This window comes from Phascolarctos cinereus, unplaced genomic scaffold, assembly GCF_003287225.1.
Source record: "Phascolarctos cinereus isolate Bilbo 61053 unplaced genomic scaffold, phaCin_HiC Scaffold_1;HRSCAF=81, whole genome shotgun sequence".
Lineage (NCBI taxonomy): Eukaryota > Metazoa > Chordata > Mammalia > Diprotodontia > Phascolarctidae > Phascolarctos > Phascolarctos cinereus.
The window spans coordinates 46,178,596-46,200,242 of NW_027555514.1; the positions used below are offsets into that span (position 1 = coordinate 46,178,596).

At 41.1% G+C, this 21,647-nt stretch overlaps 1 protein-coding gene across 2 annotated transcripts; it reads right to left on the reverse strand.

Annotated features, from left to right (window-relative positions):
* Positions 1-1,688: 1,688 nt before the first annotated feature.
* LOC110209133 (caspase-14-like) lies at positions 1,689-20,622 on the reverse strand. Of its 2 annotated transcripts, XM_020987383.2 has the most exons (8): positions 20,216-20,622; positions 10,453-10,508; positions 8,592-8,741; positions 7,286-7,511; positions 6,217-6,333; positions 4,036-4,145; positions 3,451-3,504; positions 1,689-2,129 (listed from the first exon to the last, which is right to left on the reverse strand). In XM_020987383.2, the coding sequence occupies exons 1-8, from the start codon at positions 20,463-20,465 to the stop codon at positions 2,028-2,030; spliced, it is 1,065 nt and encodes a 354-aa protein (XP_020843042.1). In that variant the 5' UTR covers positions 20,466-20,622; the 3' UTR covers positions 1,689-2,027. The 2 variants fall into 2 exon arrangements, with proteins under 2 accessions (XP_020843042.1, XP_020843043.1); XM_020987384.2 differs by lacking the exon at positions 3,451-3,504 and having other exon boundaries at positions 20,216-20,619.
* Between the last annotated feature and the right edge of the window lie 1,025 nt (positions 20,623-21,647).

Below are 21,647 nucleotides of genomic sequence, written 5' to 3' on the forward strand. Positions count from 1 at the left end.
TTTAACCCTTCTCAGCATTACAAGGATCTAAGACATTCCAGAGGCCTCGTGATGGAAAATGCCACCCTCATCCAAAGAAAGAACTATGGAAGTTGAATCGCTATCATTTTTTTTCTCTTCTGTTGAGTTTTGTTTCCTCTTTCTGATGGTTACTCTTATTGGTTTTAATTTTTACTTACAACTTCACCAATGTGAAAATATGTTTAATAGGAATGTAAATGTATAGCCTATATCAGATTGTGCGCCGTCTTGGAGAGGGTGGTGGGGAGGAAGGGGGAGAAAAATTTTAAACTCAAAAGCATATGGAAGTGATTATTGATAAATCAAAATAAATTAATAAAATTTTTTTAAAAAGACAATTCCAAAGCACCCATGATGGAAAATACTATCCACCTCCAGAGATCCAACTGATGAACTCTGAGTACAGATTGAAGTATAATTTTTTAACTTCCTTTATTTTTCTTGTTTTTTTTTTTTCCAACATGGGTAACGTGGAAATGTTTAGCATGATTTCCCATGTACAACTGATATATTGCTAGGCTTCTCAATGGGTTAAGGAGGGGCTGGAGGGAAGGAGAGAATTTGGAACTCAAAATATATTTTTTAAAAATGTTAAAAATAAATTAACAAAATTTAAAAAGTGGAAGAGAGAGAACAGTTAGGTGGAGATGTGTGCCTCAAGAGGCTGAAAAAAGGGAATGAGTTGGCCTCATTCAGGAGCCAGGAGGATTGAATCTGCATCCTGCCTAGGACACTCAATAGCTTTGCCGCCCTGGACAAGTCTCATCACCTTGGTTAGTGAGTTTTCTCATTTGTAAAATCCAGATATGATAATAGCACCTAACTCACAAGGTAGTTGTAAGCACAAGTAGCCGCTATATTGAAAAGGCTTTGCAAACCATAGCAACAGCTAAGATTTATATAGTGCTTACTATGTGTCAGAAACTGTGCTAAAATCTTTATAAATATCATCTCATTTGAGCCCTACATCAACCCTGGAAGGTAGGTGCCATTATTATCCCCATTTTACAGATGAGGAAACTGAGGCAAATAGGAGTTTAAGCAACTTACCCATGATCACACACCTAGGAAGTATCTGAGGGCAGATTTGAACTACCTAGCTGTCCAACAAAGTCATACGAATGTTAGCTACTAGGCTTTCCTCACCCTCTCAATGGGGTCATTTCCCCAAAATTATATTCCATTTACTTTCTCCCCTACTCTTTCCTTCTCTCTCCTTCCCTCCCCTTCTCTCCTTTTCCTTTCTTCCTCTCTCCCTCACCCCTTCCTCCTTCCTCTCCCTCCTTCCCCTTCATCCTGTCTCCTCATCCTCCATTACCCACACATGGAACACACACACACACACACACAGATATATATATACAGTACACAAAAGTCTTCGTGTAGTTTTAAGGTTTAATAGCTGAAACACCGTGTGTGTGTGTGTGTGTGCACATATGTGTGTGTTTGTGTGTGTGCCCATGCACATGTCTGTATACACATGTATATGTATATATACATAAATACACACATATGTGTATATATATATATATATATATATACACACTTCTACATATAGACATTTACTTGTCTCTCTCATTAGACTAAGTTCCTTAACGTCAGTGACTGTTTTTGCCCTTCTCTGTATCTTCCTGTATTCAGTAGAATCTTAAATGACTCAGAGAACAAAGATTTAACTTTTTTAATAAAAGGGAATTAAAAGTTCAAGTAGTAAATAAACCATTTTTTTAAAAAATCTTAGAAACATGAAAATAAATTTAAAAAAAAACGACAGGAATTCATTTTTTGACAGAAAGAACTCCCGTAGGGAGACATCTGTCTATAGTTCACATCTGTTCTCACTCATTTCTACCTTCTAGGATTTCTACAATCCTAGAAATCTTCACACCAGATTCCAACCAACATACATAACAGCCAGTGTTTTTTACAGTGTGAAGCACAATGCTAATGCATAAACAAGTTATTCTGTATTGAAAATCCTCTACCTCCTCGACTTCTACCAAGTGTCAAAAGTACACAGCTCTGGTGAGAGTGGACTCCATGACCAGTACTACCTTTATAGGATTCTTATTCATGTAAAAGTCTGTGTGCACCACTCTGTTGTTCACCTACAAGATAAAAAGCACAAATTACACAAAGGATGAGTAAAATTCAATTCAACAATTAGATAGTTGAGTAGGGCAGGGCTGGCTTTTGCCTCTTTCTTTCACAAAGTTTAGCAAGGTGTCTGGCTTATGGGACGTGCTTAAGAAATGTCTATTGATTATTAAACAAGCATTAATTAAGCACTCAGGGTACAGTAAGTTTGCCTCCTAAATCTAGACAAGGAAGAAACAAAGACAAAAAGGAAACAGTGCCTGCTTTCAAGGAGTTAACATTCTAAGGCCAGATATAATAGGCACATATAAATATAAACAGAATATATACAAAATAAAGACAAAGTAATGGGGGAAGGGAGAGATTAAGGCAGAGTTTCAAAAACCGTAGGCAAAAACCTTCGCATAGCATCTCATCTATTTAGTGCTGTCCAATGTATAATGGCATGTAGATATAAATACTAATGGAGAAAGCACACTGCCTTGGGGAACACTCACATGATAAGTAACTAAGTGCTTTATGAAGCAATTTTATATCTTTAAAAAGGCACCAACATCCACCATTTTCTAATTGACCAAAATGTCATGTCCTCTTCTAGGAAATACAGGTTTAGAATATTCTTTAAGAATAACAAAAAGCAACCCCAACTAGCCTCACTCAAGTCACAGTGCCCTGCAACCTGGGTTAAAAGAAATCCTAAGGCCGAGTATCCATGCTTCTGTTCACTGTCTTCTATGGTTGGGTGATTTTATTTCACTTAATGCCTAACCTTTTATTATATTTATTCCAACCAGAAGGGATAATGATATGAGCAATGCTGAACTGAATGTAATTTATATGGATGAATAAATGTTGAAACATGACTTCTCTGGTCTACATGAAATTGGTATTCATAATAACAAAAAACAAAAACCTTAGAAATTAATTTAGAACTAAAACTAGTAGTAGAGCTAGAGATTCCAAGAGGCAGAAGTGAGGACAGAGTGAAATCCAGGTATTACATAAAGGCAGGGTCTGAGGATACAAAACCAGAGAGTAGGCCAGTGTGGCTGAAATGTACATTCTGTGTGTGTGTAGATAACTAGATTGAAAAGGATTTTAAGTGTCAAACAAAGCAATAGGGAGCCATTGCCTTGAGCAGGGGCATGACATGGTGAAATCAATGCTTCAGGTAGATTACTGTGGTAACTGTGTAGAAGATAGACTAGCAAGGGGGAGACCACTTGGGGTATGGCAGCCTCCTGTCATGAGTGGAGGAGGGTCCTAACTAGGTGCCTGTAGCATGAGTGGACAGAAGAGGACAGATGGTAGAGATAGCATCTTACAACTCACAATCTTGATGTGGGGCCTGGGAGGATTTTCTGGAATTATCTGGGGACAATTCTCCTGCAGAGCACAATAGCAATGTAAATTATTATTATAATGATGATGATGATGAAGAAAATATTTGTAACAAACTTGACACTGATTTCCCTTCATTCAGCCCAAAAAACATGGGGGCTGAGTTGTTCCTACTTCCAGGCTGATCCATTCTCATTACTGGACAATAACTTTAAAATTATGGGAAAGAGGGGAATGAGAGAGTGAAAAAGTGAAAAATGACTATTTAAATGAACACCTCAGCCCCTTGTTTACTAACAACACCAATAGCTGCACACTCCTGCCCTAAGAGAAGTTTAAAATCTACCAAGTAAGTAAAACAACATGAGAAAAGAGTTCAGAGAAAGAAGACATCATCTCAGCAGGAGAAAGACTTCAGGTAAGAGTGCAGGCACCCAGCATACATACACACACACATACACAAATCCTACATAGGGAATTCTAGGGAATGTGCTGATAGAATGAAGTAAATGCTTGTTAACTGGTAGAGGAAAAACAGCATAACATGGAGCATGAATCGATTTACTGATAACTCACTTGAGTAAAAAAATCCGCAATATGCAACTTCTTGCCATGTTGACGAAAGACTTCATCTATTGCTTGAATCATCACAGAACCATCTTTTGGGTGGCGTAAAGCAACATGATCTACCAGTGGAGAAATAAGAATATTGCTTATATTTTTTAATAACGTGTTATAAAAATACATATATATATACATACACACACATACATACACAGAATCTAAAAAAAATTTTACTAAGCAAGATACCCTTTCATTCTATAAACACTAGGATATTCCTCAATTTTCATCGAGGTGTCCAGCATTTACACTTTTGCTGCTTCCGAAATCTCTTGGGCCCTTAATCCTAGCAGTCCACGAACCAGACAGTCTCAATGCCTAGCACATAAAGAACTCATGGCAGACGAGGTCAGTAACTAATTTATAGTGGGCCAAGAACCAGGAAAAACCTCTGTCTATCCAGCAAAATAATCTGAAGAACACCAGATATTATCTGAAGCCTAGGCTGTGTTTTCCCAGTGATGCTTCAGCCAAGAACTTGCAACTTTCAGAGTCTCCAATAGACCCTGTAAAGTAGCTGGCCAGTCCCTAGAGCATCCTGCTCATAGTCAGAAGGGATTCCATACCCAAAGAATGTCCCCTACAACATTCTCAAGCATATGGTCAGTTACCCTTCACCTAAAGACTTCAAGTAAGGAAAAACATACCATGTACCAAGGTAGCCAATTCCACTTTGGACAGCAATAATTATTAAGTGAGCTTTACTGATAATAAGCCCAAACATGCTTCTCTGTAGTTTATACCTTATTCTATTGGTCCTAGTGAGGGTCTAGTAGACCAAACACAGTATCTGAATTTGCAGAGTTTGAAAGGACATCATAACCACCTGCCCCAACCTATCCCTAAACAAGAATCTTCTCTACAATATGGCCAACAATTCAATGGTCATTGGGGCTTTGCTCCAAGGTCTCTAGTGTAAAGGCTCCCACCAATTAAATCCCAAACGAGTCTACTCTGTGAATGGCTCTAAATATGGGGAAATTTTCCCCATCATCAAACCTATACCTGCTCCTCTGCAGCTTTCACCCACTCTTCCTATTTCTGACCTTTAGGGCAAGCCAAATAAATCTGAGCACTCTTACATGTGGTAGTTCTTCAAATGCTTGACAACAATTATCATGTCACCCCTAACCTTCTCTTGTCCAAACCAAATGTCTCCAGATAATCTCCAAAACACATCACCATTCTAGTCCCCCTACTCCTATTTCTTCTAGCTTATCAATGTCTTTCCTAAAACGAGGTGGTTGTTGTTGAATTGTTCTGGTCCTGTCTAAACCCCACTGGGGTTTTCTTGGCAAAGATATTGGAGTGATTTACCATTTCCTTCTCCAGCTCATTTTACAGATAAGGAAACAGAGGCAAACAGAGTGAAGTGACTTGCCTGGGGTCACACAACTAGTAAGCATCTGAGGCCAGATTTGAACTCAGAAAGATGAGTCTTCCTGACTGCAGGCCTGGTACTGTGCCACCTAGGAACCCCTTGAGGTACTCAACACTGAATATAATATTCCAGTTGTGGTATGACTATAGAAGAGGACAATAGAATGATCGGGCAATTTCTGAACATATTCTATTAACGCATTTTCTACCATATCACACAATGTTGGCTTATGTTTGGCCTGTAGTTCATTAAAAACCCCAGATATTTTTTTAAATGTATTGCTCTCTAGCCATATCTCCCCTATATTTTAATTATGTAGTTGAATTAAGACTTTGTATATATCCCTGTTAAATTATATCTCACTAACTTTTGACCAAAATTCTGGCCTGTTGAGATCTTTCTAGATTATGACTCTGACATCCAACTTAGTAGCTCTCTGTTTGGTGACATCTGAAAATTTTATAATTAAGCCATCTTTGCTTTCATCTAAATGAGGGATTGAAATGTTAAACACAGAGCCAATGGGAGTCTGCAAATGGTTGACCAAAAGGCCAAAACCCTACTGGGTTAAACCAATTCTGTGTCAGAAAAATATATTGTGTGGAATTAGTCATTTTAGTCTTTGGTGATCTATGTTTACATGGTGATGCAAAAGAACAGTTTTATGACAAATGTGAAACCTAAATAATCACAACTGGATTTTGAACAATCACGATCACTTTCACTTCACATGCCTTCACAAAGCATTGCCTTACCTTCTTGGGTAGGATAGATGATATAGTAATCACTGAATGTGGGAAGTCGCTTTTTCTGTGAATCATCCACTTCCATTGGTTCGTCATCGGCTTGAACAACACCACCATCTCTTCGACCTGTTTTTGTGAGGGAAGATGTGAATAGACAGTGAGATAAACAATCGTTCAGTAAACCTCCACGAATGCCAAATGAACCCATCAGAAACTATGTATACATTGGTGAGGGTAATTCACAATCATGGGTCACAATAGCTCCAGAAAAGCCAGGCAAGCCAGATCCCAGTCTAAGAAGCAAACTGCACACATACGAACCGTAACATGTCTTGGAATTGATAGGCCAGGGACTAGCAATTTCACCATGTTAGAGGCTAGTAGGATCATAGCATCATAAAGTTATAGCTGGAAAAGACCTTAGAGATAATCCAGCCCAGCCCCTTATTTTAAAAACGAGGAAACTGAACCCAGAGAGGTTATATGACTTGCCCAAAGTCACAAAGTGTGTTAGTATGAATAACATAAGTAAAGCACTTTGCAAAATTCATATCTTTATAAAAATGCCAGTTATTATTAGTAGTATTTTAAATGACAGAACCAGGATTCAAAGCTAGGTCGTCTGCTTCCAAATACAGTACCTTTTCCACTGTATTTCGCGGGGCCCTAAGGAACCACAGAAAATTTTCCCACAGTGAGTGAGGAAGATACAGCCATAGGGGAAGACCCATAAAACAGTGGAAGAGAGAATATCATAATGGAAAAACAGTAAATTATTGGATTTATAAATACTAAGATCTTGAATCCATTTATTTAAAAAGAACCAAGAACCCTAACTTGCAGGATGCTAACATTATGGTAGCTTGGGGCTAGAAATATACAAAATTTGACATCTTTATGGATCTCAAGGGGTGGCTAATGAGGATGTCTTATCGTAATGTGACAAGCAGCAGTAGAAAAAGGAAATTCTTTCTGGGACAAAAATCAGGGTCAGAATGGCCTAGGGACAAGGAGAAAATGCTTACAGTGAAGTCTAAAAATCCCCTGCCACTCGTGATGTGTTCTTCCTTCTACTCACCTCCTCTACAAGCCTGGATTACAAAGATTTTTGGTTTCTCTTGAAGCGCTGGACAGTTTTCATTGTTGAACATTTCAAAAATGTCTGATAAGTTGACTCTTTCATCCAATACTGTTTTTATAAAGCCTTTTCCTCCATGGGCCATGAGAGTAACAAGGCAGCAACTAACATCATCTTTTATTCCAATTATTCCATCTCGAAACTCTGTTAATTTCTCCATTAATTCCTGTGGCAAACAGCATTGCAAAATGGATTTGTTCAGACGGTGGACTTAACTATTTGTCTTATCTACAGTGTCTCTCAGAACTCCCTCATTTTGCCAGGTTGTGACACTGACTGCTTATCTTCTAACATAAATTATAGACCCTTAAAAGGAAGTGAGTATCTAAGATGGCATCATCATCATTTTTGTAGGTAATTTTGAAAAGAAACCTGGCCCTCAGGAAGGCTTCAAGAAGGTGTAAGAAGCAAAAGAAAATTGGAAGAGTAAAACATTTTTTTTTATTACAACTGGGACTCTGGGATCATTTTATATGATTGCATATAGGATCTAACGTAAATTTCATCATGAATCTTCAAGTTACATGTGGGAAATTCAATCTCCAAATTCTGTTCACAAAAATAAAACTGAATGAATGAAGAGACTAAAATCCAATATTAATCATTGTTGGGAGAGTGGGACCAGTGATGGCCCCCAGGGCAAGGGGATTGACATCCCTGGGCTGTTTTTCCCAGTCAGGAAGGGTATCAGCCAGGGTCATGGGGAACAACAGGGAGAGAACAGGAGGGGGGGACTCTGTAGTGGCCTGTCCACCTGGTCATGAATCTCAAATTCTGCTCAGCTCAGTAAACTTGGTAGAATCAAAGCAACTAATGGAGCATTCATTTTCTTGAAACTCTAGGCCCTCAAATACCACTGAAATACTTAAAAGGCTTAAAAAGTCCATGAGAATGTAGTTGAATTCATTAACTCCCTGACACTGATCCCTCAATAGCAGTATTAGGATTCTTTTATCAGGGTTTAGAAAGGAAGAAGACCTTGCTGCTCAGATAGTATTCATGATGACCTCATGAAAAAGGAAGAAGTGGGGGCAGCTAGGTGGCAGAGTGGACAGAGCACCAGCCCTGGAGTCAGGAGGACCTGAGTTCAAATCCGGCCTCAGACCAAACACTTGACATTTACTAACTATGTGACCCTGGGCACTTAACCCCAAGTGCCTAAAAATTAAAAAAAGAAAAACTTTTAAAAAGAAAAAGGAAGCAGGCTATAAAAGTCAGTTATCAATGTTGTTGTCTCAACGCTTACCTTTTCATCAGGATCGATGCATGATGTACATTCAAACTTGCACTCTTCAAGCCAGTTTCTTATTATGTTTCGATCCTGCTCAGCCCCTGGTCTGCCTGTCTTCACACACATCACAAAAGCCTTACGAGGTTTTTCCATGTTATAGCGTTCCTGTTTGTAAGTAAAATTAATAAGCACAATTTAATCCCACGTATCAGACAATATAACACCCTAGACACATATGCTACCTGTCCACCTTCTGGGGTGAGGGATGGGGTTTACCTGAGAACTCAAAGCTGACCATCTCTCTTTGGGGGATGGGTGTGTGTGCATGTGTGTATAAATAGATTTCTTTCATCTATAAGTTCCTGACAATCTCCATTTCAGAGTAGTTCTAACAATACAAATCACTCATTCTGAAATACTTAGAACTAGTAAAGCAGGGCCAGTCTAACAAAACTAGCATGAAGGAGTCACTACCACATACAAAACACCACCAGTTAAAATCATACCACTCTGAGGTAAGGCAGGGCTTGGGTTTGAGTTTATCTGGGGAACAGGTAACCCTGTGAGGGAACAGGAATGAGAGCAGCATGGATTCCCCAGGGGCTGGAGCCTTCTCATCCTTTCTACAACTCAGGAACTTCAGCAGATTTCAGTGGATTAGACATACACTACAAAGTCCCCCAAATCTCCCCAACCCAGAGCTATGGCCCCAAGAATTCCAATGAGAACATGACACTTAAGTCCCTGGACAGGCGTGGCCCTATTCTTTCCTGCTCCCAGAAGTTAGTCCAGAGGCTCCCACCACCAAAAGGAAGAGATGCAGAAACAGCTGGAGGGGCACAAGACAGCAACCTGGCATTCCTTGACATTTTAGCTTTGGGAGCTGAGTGGGGAGCTCCCATAAAGTATCAACAAGCCCCTCAGCCCTGTGCTAGGAGGACAAATATGGCCCAACTGGTTAGGTCTTAGGGGCTAGATGGTGGGTGTCCTAGGATCAGTTAGCTGGTTTAACACCACCCCTTGGCCTCTTGGGGGCAGGGAGCCATTTTAGTGGTTGGGGATGCCTCTAGGATGATCTGGGTGACTGAGACTCAGGAGGACATACTCTTTAGAGATGCCATGCCTCAGTTCCACCACTCTCTTCCATTTTTTTCCCTAAGTTTTCCCTCAGCCTCTTTCTGGAATGCAGCAGGGACTCCCCAGTTCTTCCCCTTTTCTAGGAGCTCTGGTGGGATGTGGGTGCCTTGCTTCCAGATGGGGGAGATAACAAAGTCGTAATGAGGGGACAAATAAAGTAAAGCTAGAAATGAGGGTAGGTTTAGGAAGAAGAAGGAAAAGGAGAAGGAGAAGGAGAAGGAGAAGGAGAAGGAGAAGGAGAAGGAGAAGGAGAAGGAGAAGAAGAAGAAGAAGAAGAAGAAGAAGAAGAAGAAGAAGAAGAAGAAGAAGAAGAAGAAGAAGAAGAAGAAGGAAAGACCATAGGATTTGGGAGGAATGGGAGACAGTCTGGTGGAATGCTAATTCTGGAGAAAATCAAGAAGTCCAATTTGACTTGACTAGAGAATGTATGAAAGGGTGCAATACGAAATCACTTTGAAAAGTTAGATTGGAGCCAGATTTTGAAGGGCTCTAAATGCCAAACAGAGGAGTTTAGTTTTTTATCCCAGAGGGAACAGACAGCCAATGGAGTTTTTTGAACAATGGAGTGAAATAACATACAAATCTCCCCTTTTACAGCTATGGTAAGGAGCCAGTTCAATTGCCTGAATGAGACCCCATGCAATTGTTAGATACAGTACCTAACGATTGCATGGGGTCTCATTCAGGCAATTGATAGATACTTACATTACTCAGGCTTAGATAAAAATTAAGAATTTACCAATCCAGGGCCATCATTTTCATATGGTCTCTTCAAATTCATCCTTGAAGCAGTTTCTATTTTCAGGGAAAATGAATAAAAAAAACAAAGAATAGGGTTACTCATTTATTGCTTTCCCACATCTTCTTTCTGTATCTCTCACACATTTCCTTAACCCCATTCCCTCCTGTGTTCTCCCCCAGATCACTCCTATAGTCATTTCCCCTCCTCCTCTGTCCTCTAACCTCTCCCTATCTGTGGCTTCCTTTCCTACAGTCTATAAACAGGCCCCAGTCTTTCCCACCTTCCACAAACCTTCACCTTCCCTGCTAGCTATTGCTCTCTATCTCTCCTTTTTTTCAGCCACACTCCTGTCTTCAATCATCCCCTCTACTTCCTCTCCTCTCACTCATTCTTCAAATCCTTGTAATCTGGCTTTGGGCCTCATCACTCAACAAAAACTGGTCTCTGCAGATTTACCAATGACCTCTTCATTGTCAAATAGGATGACCTTTTCTCAATCCTCACCTTATGTACCATTCAGCAGCGTCTGACACTGATGACCCTCCCACATTCTCCTCCTAGATACTCTCTCCTCAGTGGTATTTTGTGATACTGGAGAAAGGAAATAAGGATCTACATAGTGCTACTCTGCACTTTTTACAAATATTATCTCACTGAATCCTCACAAAAGTCCTGCAAGGGAGGTGCTATTTTATCCCCATCTTTCAGTTGACAAAACTGAGGCAAACAAGTTAAGTAACTTCTCCAGGGTCATACAGCTAGTAAGTGCCTGAGGCTGGATTTAAATTCCAGGCTCAGGGCTCTGTCTACTCTGCCACCAGCTGCCTGTCTTGGCTATCCTCTCTCTGGCTGCTTTCTCTCAGCATCCTTTGCTTCACCATCATCCATATTCATGTTCCCTTACAGCTGGGATATCCCAAGGCTCTGTACTGGAGGAACTTCTCTGCTCTCCCTCTGCAATTGGTAGATCAGCCCAGATACTATTCTCTCATTTGGTAACTTCACTAGCCTCTATGGATTTAATCATGGGACTGGCGCAGATGATGCCCAGATCTACTTATATGGCCCTAGCCTCCCTCCTCACTTCAAGTCCCATATCACCAATTGCTTCTGAACTGGATGTACCACAGAAATCTCTTAAGAGATATGTCCAAGGAACAACTCATTCTCTTTCCTCTTAAACATACCTGTCTTCCAAACTTCCTTATCTATGGTGAGGCTACCACCATCCTTCCAATCACTCAATACCTTTGGAATGATGCTCAACTCTCACTCCTCAAGTCCAATCTGCTGTCAAATGTTATCATTTCTATCTTCATGACATCTCTTCTACATGCCCCCTTCTCTTCCACACTAGTTCACCCTCTCCCTTAGCCTATTACAACAGCCTCCTTATCAAATCTCCCTTCCTTAAGTCCCTCCCACTCCCACCCATTGCCCACATACCAGCCAGAGTGATTTTCCTAAAGTACAGGTCCGACCAAGTCACTCTCTTTCTCAATAAAGTCTAGTGACCCCTATCACCTCTAGGATCAAATACAAAACCATATTATTTAAAGCTCTCTCCTTCCAGGCCTACTACACAGTATTTCCCTTCATGTTCCCTCCAATCCAGCTAAATTGACCTTCCTCCTGCTTCTCATACATAACCTTCTATTTCTCAACTCTCTGTCCACCACACTGGCATATACTGTCCTCATCTCTGCCTCTTAGCATCCTGGGTCTCCCTCAAGATTCAGTTCAAGAACAGGATTCTCAGAAGAGGGTGGGATAGGTCATAAAATTCCAAACTCTCCAGATTTCCTCCACAAACAAGATAAAATAATGCCTCAGGGGAAACGTAGAGTGGTAATAATAAACAAGAGTTGGGGCAGAACACTGGTCCTCCTGGGACAATCACAGAAAATTGGAAGAAAATCCCAGGACTGAGGTTTGGTCCCAGTGAAGAATAAACACCTCCAGGCTAGTTCTGCTGAAACACCCAGCAGCAAGTCCTAAGGCTAGCTGTGTTGGGAGGTAGCCTAGGCCCCAGCTACAGGAACTTTCACTTCCAGGACAGTGTTGGGAGTCCCAGAGTCCTGTGTCTGAGCCAGGGAAGATTGAGGGAACCCGTGCTGATAAGGACGGCCAGACCCAGCTGTGCTGCCGAGATTCATCCTGGGTGAGAAAGAACTGGCACATACCAGGCAAGCATAGAAGCCATGGGGCAGGGATGGGCTGGCTGTCGGTACTTACAGGATAGAGTTCTTAGTTTCAGTTCCAAGCTAGAGGAGAATACTGACAGAGGACCTGAGGCCAGAGGCACCACCTCCCATACCCCAAGACTAATGGTGACTACAAAAAATGAGCTGCTACAATTAAAAAAATGAGCAGGCAAAGGATAAAGAATCCAACCATAGAGAGTTACTATGGGAATAGAGAAGACCAGGGTTTGTCTTCAGAGGAGGATATTAAAGCCAAAAAAGCCTCTCCTACCCCAAAGAGTAACGTCAGATGGTCACCTACTCAAAAAGAATTCATAGAAGAACTTTAAAAAGACTTTAAAAATCAAATGAGAGAGATTAAGGGAAAAAATTTTTTAAAAATAAAAACAATCCAAGAAAAAGAAGAAGATAATGAAAAGAAAGTCAACCAATTAGAAAAGCAGATGCAGAATCTTAAGGAAGAAAATGACTCCTTGAAAATTAGAATTGGGCAAGGGGAAGCCAGTGAAGTTATAAGATACCAAGAAACAATAAAAGAAAATACAAAAAATGAAAAAATAGGAGAAAATGTGAAACATAACACAACTAATCTGGAGAAGAGATCAAGAAGAGAAAATATAAGAATAATTGGACTACCTGAAAGCTACAATCAAGAAAAGAATCTTGATATAATAACACAAGAAAAAATTAAAGAAAATTGTCTTGAAGCATTAAAACAAGAGAGGAAAGTAGAAATACAAATAGAAAAAAGTCACCAATCACCACCTTACGGAGATTCTATGAGGAAAACCTATAGGAATATAATAGTCAAATTCTGAAAACCCCAGCTCACGGATAAAATATTACGAGCAACAAGAAAAAAACAATTTAAATATGGTGGTGTCACAATTAGAATCACACAAAGCCTAGCACTGGTGACACTAAAAGTCTGCAGGTCTTGGAACACTATATATCAAAGAGCAAAAGAACTAGGGCTGTGGCTGAAAATATCATACCTAGCAAAATCCTAAACAACAGCAAAAAAAAAAAAAGACATTTAATGGATTGTCAGACTTTCAGGATTTTGTTTTTAAAAAACACTGAATTTAATAGAAGATCTGACATATAAGATCTAAGAGAAATATAAGGTATATATCAAAGACTAATTACAAGGGACTCAATAAAGACCAACTGTTTACTTTTTATATGAGGAAATGTAAAACATATGTCTAAGGTTGTTATTAGTAACTGGATAGTTCATAAGAAAGATTGGGGTAGACCTGAGTATGATATGATTTTAAAAAGTAAAACCATTTAGGAACAGGTGAAAAGAGTAATTATCTTATACAAATGAGGTGTGAGAGGAAGAACTGACGCAGAGGAATTAAATGTGGGAGGGGGACTGGTAGTTCTGCAGCCCTCCTTTCATTGGGAATGGGTTTAAGAGGGAACAATACATATATATATATATATCTAGAACAACATAAAAATCTTCTAAATTCAGAATAAAAGACTAAGAGAATAGGGAGGAGGGAGAGGATAAGGAAGGGATTTTTAGAGGGATGGGAGGGTGGTAATTAAAGGGTATTTAGATTAATGGGAATGGGAGTGTAAGGAGGGATCCTTGGAGGGGGAATAGGTTAAGTAATATGAAGTCATGATAGCAGGTAGAAGCAAAGTAGAGGAGACAGGACAGATAAGAAATAAGAGATACACACAAACATAAAATAAAGATCGGGAGCAGAATTTATTACAGAAAAAAAGCAGGGGTAGTAATAATGATCTCAGACAAAGTTAAAGCTAAAATAGATTTATTCATAAGAGAAAAATAGGGAAAGTACACTATATGTCAGCCATATTAATCAAGATTATTTTAGATTATTTAGAATAGGGGCAGCTAGGTGGTACAGTGAATAGAGTACTGGCCCTGGATTCAGAAAGACCTGAGTTCAAATCCAGCCTCAGACACATAACACTTACTAGCTGTGTGACCCTGGGCAAGTCACTTAACCCCATTGCCTAACCAAAAAAAAATAATTAATAATTAATACTAATAGATTATTTAGAATAACTAGACAGTACAAGGTTGGAATATTGCTGTGGTATAGAAAATGATGAGTTAGTAGACTTAGAAAAATATTGAAAGACTTGGACTTATGAAGGAAGATGTTAAACACCTTCAGAGAAACAGAGGACAAATAAGTATAGTATGGTCTTACATAGATGCATATAAATGTACGTGTCTATATATGAGTATGATTATAGATATCTAAATATATGTATGTGTATGTAAGTGTATGTATGTGTATATGCAGGTATATATCTTTTCTGTGTCTATGTAAATATGTATGTATGTGTATATATCTGGTATACATAAATACATACATACACATATATACGTGTGTATATATATATATATATATATATATATCTTAGTTTTATTATCCCTTCGGGGGTGGGAGTAAAGGGGAAAAAAAGAACAAAGTAAAAAGTGCACAGCAGAGAACAAAAGAAAACTTGCAAGAAAGCAAAGAAAAGGTGGACTGCTCTGAACACAATGCATAGTATTTATTCTACAGGCTTTCTTGAAAAGGAAAAGGCAATTTATTGCTATATATTTTGAATCTTCTTTTACATTCTGCTGTGCACAGAGCAATGCTTTTTTTTCTTTTCTTATTCAGTATTTAAGTTTTAATATTTTAGCTTATGTTGCTTTTTCTTTTCTTATTGTGTATTTAAGTTTAAAATAAATTTAAAAATAAAGAGATTCAGTTCAAGCTCCACCTGTACATGAGGCCTTTCCTGATTCCTACAACTGCAACTGCCCTACTTCCAAAAATCACTGTGTGTGTGGATTCTGATTGCATTTTGTATATATACTTCTGTGTGCATGTCTCCTTTAACAGAATGTAAGCTCCTTGAGGGCAGGAATGATTTTAATTTTGTCTTCGTAGCCTCAGCATCTAGTACAGTGCCTGGCACACAGCCTGTGCTTAGTAAATGCTTGCTGATTGATTTTTAAGTTCTGGGTTTGTTCATTTGTTCGTTTGTTTAATTTCTGCGAATGTTTTCATGCTTTTGTCTATTTGCTGGATGCTCTATGTAAATCATGAGGGACGAGGGAAGAGAGAGGGGCAGAAGGTAACCAAAAATGTAAATGCAAAAAGTCTGTGGGAGAGAGGGAGAAGTTAAGGATAGAAGGAGTCAGCCATCATGAATTGGGAAAAGTATAGGTAGAGTCAGAGCTTTTCGTCCAAAAGTTTTGCTTGACTATATAGGATGGTAATAGGAAAAAAAAAATAGGTGGATAGATAGACTGACAAACAGTAGACAGACATAAATGAATGAATGAATGAATGAATGAATGAATGAATGAATGGACAAATAAATAAATGAATGTATATTGTTAGGTACAAATTTAATGTTTACTCTAGCTTCCTTTAAATTGACAAAGGAATATTCTAAAACTGGGGTCAAATCAGCCACCATTTATTAAGTGCCTACCACGTGCCAGGCACTGGGCTAAGTGCTAAGATACAAAGAAAGGTAAAAAACAGTCTCTGTCCTCAAGGAGCTCATATCTGCTAGAGAAGACAAGATGCAAATAGCTGTGAACAAACTAGATATAACCAGGCTACCTTAAAGCTTCCGTCAAGGACAAAGCAAGGGAGGGGCTTCTTGTAGAAGGAGAGACTTGAGCTGACACTTAGAGAAAGCCAAGAGGTGGAGATGAGGAGGGAGAACTGGAGGTTGGAAACACAGTCCAGCTGGGCTCATTCATAACTGTCTTTGCTGCCATGACACATACTGATTACAGTTCCTCAAGATGGGGAATGTTTCTTGCTACAGAATCTACAGGGATCACCCCCTCCCCAGTAAAGTGGGGGTGAAGAAGGGACAGGGAGAGAACACCAAAGACATAAATCAGGAGGTAAAAGGGAAAATAAGGTTCCCATCAAAAAGTTTTCTACTCCCATAATGTAATCCTAGTTCGATTCCTAATGTTTAAAGCTCAGAGCCTAATGTTCACTGGACTCTTTTCTTATATGCCAATGCCCGACTTAGTCTTTTCCCAAAACTGCAAAGTTGGATAGCAGCTAAGAAGTCCTCTACTACAATCAAACCTGACCAAGAATCTCTTTCTACAACAGAGGTTCCCAAACTTAATTGACCTATTTCCCCCTTTAAAAAAAATTACTCAGCACCCCCCTATAAATCTACTTTCTTTAAACCTTTAATGTTTTTTTAATTTGCATCATTTCAAAATAATACAATTTTTTAAGTGATGCATCTTAAATGTAATAATTTATTGTAAATTTGTGGGGTTTTTCCTGCATTGAAATTCTGATGATGCAATATTACATCATGTAACCATATAGTATCATACTGGAAACAAGTCATTACACACACATATTCTTGCCAATGAGTGCTGGACTTCCCAACAACATACAACATGCTCACCTGCCAATGCTTGCTTGTTAAGACCTGTTGGCAGACTTGACCTTTGATGGTCTATAACTTACATTTTGTGTGTTTATTTCAAAAATAATGTAATCATTATAACTTTACCTCTGTTACCAACAGAGGAAACATGTACAAAATTTTTCAAAACTTTTTTATCTTCTTTATGTTTCCACTGCCCCCTTGTTTTTATTCACTGTCCCCCAGTTGCACACAAGGCTACTACTGACCCCATGGATAGTTCCAGCACTCCCCAGGGAGTAGTATCATCTACTTTGGGAACCTCTGTCTCCCACTGAAGACCACCCCCTCAATACCTCCCAACGAGGGGAAGCATCATTGAGGCTGTTCATGCCACTTTTGGACAGCTCTAATTGTTAGGAAATTTCCCCTCATACCAAGCCTAAATTTGGTTTTTTGGGACCCCCACCCGATAGCCTTGTTTTGCCCCCCGGGACCAAGCAGAATAAGGATTGGCTCCTCTCCCACAAGTATTCTGATGAAGTTGGGTTTACTAAGTCTACGTATACTGCTGCATCTCCAACCTGAGAAAATCTAAAGTCTGCTGTGGAAAGGGCATGTTTGGAATGAAAAGATCTGAGTTCAAGTGGCATGCTGGGAAATCTGAACCAGCTTGGGGAGGGGGTGAGGAGAGGCTGGAAATGATTCTACCATGGGCCTCACTTTCAAGTTTAATCTACATTACTAATATTTTCTCCATCACTTTCCTAAGTCCAGACAGCCAACAAATACTTAATCAAGTCCCCATTTGACAGTGACAATGTAACAGCCCCCCCCCCCCCCCCCGAGCAGGCTCTGCTACTTAGCATTATTGACTCTGGGCTAGTGACGTGACTCCTGGGATGCTCACTTCTCAGAAGGAAAGGATAATATTTCTACTATCAGAGTTATAGAGAGAAAAGCCCTTTGTAAACCTGGAAGTGCTTTGAACATGTGGGCTGCTAAATGTGGGCACAAAGCTCCTCTGACTTCTTTCAGCAAGCTAGGACTCCAGGATCCCACAGTCCTGAGGGCTAATGACAGGTCCCTGAAACAGTCTCCCTTAGACCCTGCAACCCTGACTGACCTTGCTCAGACAGCTCAGCAGCATGTCCTTAAACAACACGTTTCTGCCCAGACCTGTTGATAACTCCAAAAGGGAAACCCCTTCAAAAACAGAGTCCACCAACACTAATCTGAGTTTTGAGACACAATCCTCTTCCACAATCTGGCCCCTTTCCAGCTCCAGCTCCTGGCTCTGGGGTTGGACCCTGCATCACACACTCATTGGGCCATTCTCTGCAAACCCTGCTACACTCTACCACCTCCATGCTTTTGTTCATGCTGTTACCTAAACCTGAGACATCTTCCCACCTGCTCCTCTTCTACTCGGTTTCTATCTTTTGAAGCCCAACCCAAATGCTTACCCAAGTGGCGGCATGGTACATTGTCTAGACTATTGGACTTGGAGTCAGGACCAACTCACTTTGAATCCCACCACTGGCAATTATTAGCTGGATTATCACAAGTCCCTTCCCCTGAGACTCAGTTTCTTCCCATATAAAATGAAGACAATAACCCCTTTAGCACGTCCTACTCTACTACAGCCATTCTGGCCTGCTTGGCCTTTATATGTGATTCCATCTCCTCTCTGGGTCTTTGCACAGGCTTTCTTCCCAGGCCTATGGAGCCCTTCTGCTTAATAGAATCCCTGCCTTGCTTAGCTGACCAAAGTGAATTTCATTTATTGCTCTGTAAGTGAGGGAGAAGGAGGGAAAAGTCCCTGAATAACACCACCCCTCCCTATCCTGATCTCCCAGTTGCCAGTGTCACCTCAGAAATGACTCTGTATATATTGTTATTTAATTTTCTGTGTATATGTTGTTTTCCCTAGAACGTAAACTCCTAGAAAGCAAGAGCTAAATTGGTTTTAGCTTTGTATCCCCAGCACCTAGCATATAGTAAGTGCATACTGAATGAATGAAGCAAGCTGGCAGGGACCACTTATTTTGTCAAAGTCCTTCCTTATGGTCAGCAAGCAGGAAGCCCTTCCCTAGTGCCAAGCACTGTGCTAAGCACCCAAGATATAAGGGAAGGCAAAAACAGAGTCCCTGCCTGCCCTCAACAAGCTCCCATTCTAACAGGGGACACAACATACAAACAACAATTTGCAGTGCTGGAATTCATATTACATGCCAAATACATGTAATATATGCCACACACTTGACCTGTCTCAACCAGCATTGTAAATATTGTTGGTGATCTTTCATGCTAATGATCTCAAAAGATTAGGGATAAACTCCAAGGATCAGATAGATTATAAAGTCCTTCGGGTATCTAGCACCCTGCCTAGCATGTAGCTCAACAAAGGGAATCTCACTAAATACCTGTTGGTTTGGAATGGAAAGGGGGGGGGGATGTCCCCTGAATAATCTCTTATAGAGTTATCAAAATGAATCTTCAATCTATTGATGTTTTGGGGCCCAGCACTTGGGAGTCATGGTATTCTAAAAAGGGCCCTGGTTTAGAAGTCAGAAGGCCCCATTTATTAGCTAAGTGACCTTGGACAAGTCTAGTACTCTGTATAATAAATAGCAGTTTCCCATTCTGGCTTCCTGTTTATCTCCTGGTTATTTCAAGTCCTCATCTTTTCAACTGAAGCTCCAAACGCCCATCTGGGCCCCTGATCTTTTTAAACTCTCTCCATCTTTTCTACGTGGGTGACAGGTGGGGGGCAGCAAGGTGATGGGGGACATGTAAAGCTCTAGCATCCAGCACTGCATCTGACTCTCTCACTACCTGTGCAAATTACGTTGCTTGGTAGCTCACTAGCCGGGTGACCAAACATAGGGAAGTCACTTACCCTCTAAGCCTCGGTTTGGTCCTCTGTAAAATGGAGCTAAGAATACCTGGAGCAGTAGCTTAGCTTACCAGGGGTCTCGTGGGACACACCCATGAGATGATCTGAAGAGCTTGGGGACGGTCAAACCTGATGATTCTTCAGGGGGTGGGGAGTGGAGGTGGGAGTAGGAGGGCTTCGGCGCGAGATAAACCCAGAGGGCGGGAACCGCCCCCGCCCCCCCTTAGGAGAGCCCCGAGCTTGCACCCCACCTTACCCCACTCGGCTACCAGGTCGTTCCGGCGCATCCGCTGGAACACCCGGACCAAGACCCTGGGGGTCCCGGACACGACGTAGCGCTTGACCAGCAGATCGGCCAGAGCCGAGGTCGTGGGGGCCCTGTCCAGGTCCTGCATCGTGATCCTAGGCTCCTCCCCGGAGTTCCTCAGGTAAAACTTGAACTCTTTCAGCTCCGGCTGGCTCATGCTGTCCAGCGTGCTCACCACCCGGGCTCTGAGCGCCTCCATGGCCCCGGAGGGAGCGCCGGGGGCTGTGGGGGAAGGCTGCGGGGCGGGGAGGGGACACAGCCCGAGCTAGGGGGCGGCGAAGGCGAAAGTGAAAGCAGTTGCCCGCGGAATCGGGAACCGCGCTCGCCAGCCCGACAAAGACCCGGGGCTGGCGGTCCAGGGGCGGGGAGGAGGAGCGCGCCCGCGCGGACCCCGCCCCGGGGTGGGGATGGGCTGCGAGGAGTCCTTACCCTTCTGCCCTCCGCTTTCCTCGGAGGGTCTAGCCTTCTGTCCTGCGCCCCTGCTTCCCATGCGGTTCTGGCTCTCTGTCTGTCTCTGTCTGTGTCTCTGTCTCCATCTCTCTCCCTCCCCTCCCTTCTCTCCTCCTTCTCTTTCTCCTCTTTTCTCCCCATCCTCTCCTCTCTCCCTCTTCCACTCCTGTCTCCTCCATTCTTCTCTCCCTTTCCTCTCCTCTCCTCTCTCCCCTTCTTCATCTTTCCATCCCTTTTCCTTCCCTACCTCCTCTCTCCCCCTCCACTCTCCTCCTCTAAACCCACCCCGCTGTCTCTCATTCTAAAGTCCAGTGTTTCTAACCCTTTATTGCACTGAGGGTTTGAGACAAAGCTGCAGAATGAATCTCTGTCACTGAGCGGGCCATTCAGTGATTCCCTGATGCTCAGAATGTCCCAATTTTACCCACTCTTCAAATCCTAACTACTCACGTGCCCTGATTTTTCTCAGCTTGCTTTACCCTTGTGGTCACAGAGCATTTTGGAAAATAAATTTTTACTGACATCTTCAGCGTCTTACATCATCAGAGTTGTCCCAAACAACCATCTCTCTGAAACGCCTCCCATTTTTTTAATTGGAAAAGAAATTAACCCAGGAACTCTATGAACACAATTACAAAACACTTTTCACACAAATAAAATCAGATCCAAATAATTGGAAAAACATCAGTTGCTCATGGGTAGGCCGAGCTAATATAATAAAAATGACAATCCTACCTAAGCTAATTTAATTATTCAGTGCCATACCAATCAAACTACCAAGAAATTATTTTATAGAGTTAGAAAAAATAATAACAAGATTCATGGAAAAACAAAAGGCCAGAATATCAAAGGAACTAATGAAAAGAAATGCAGGGGAAGGTGGCCTAGCCATTCCAGATCTTAAATTGTATTATAAAGCAGCAGTCATCAA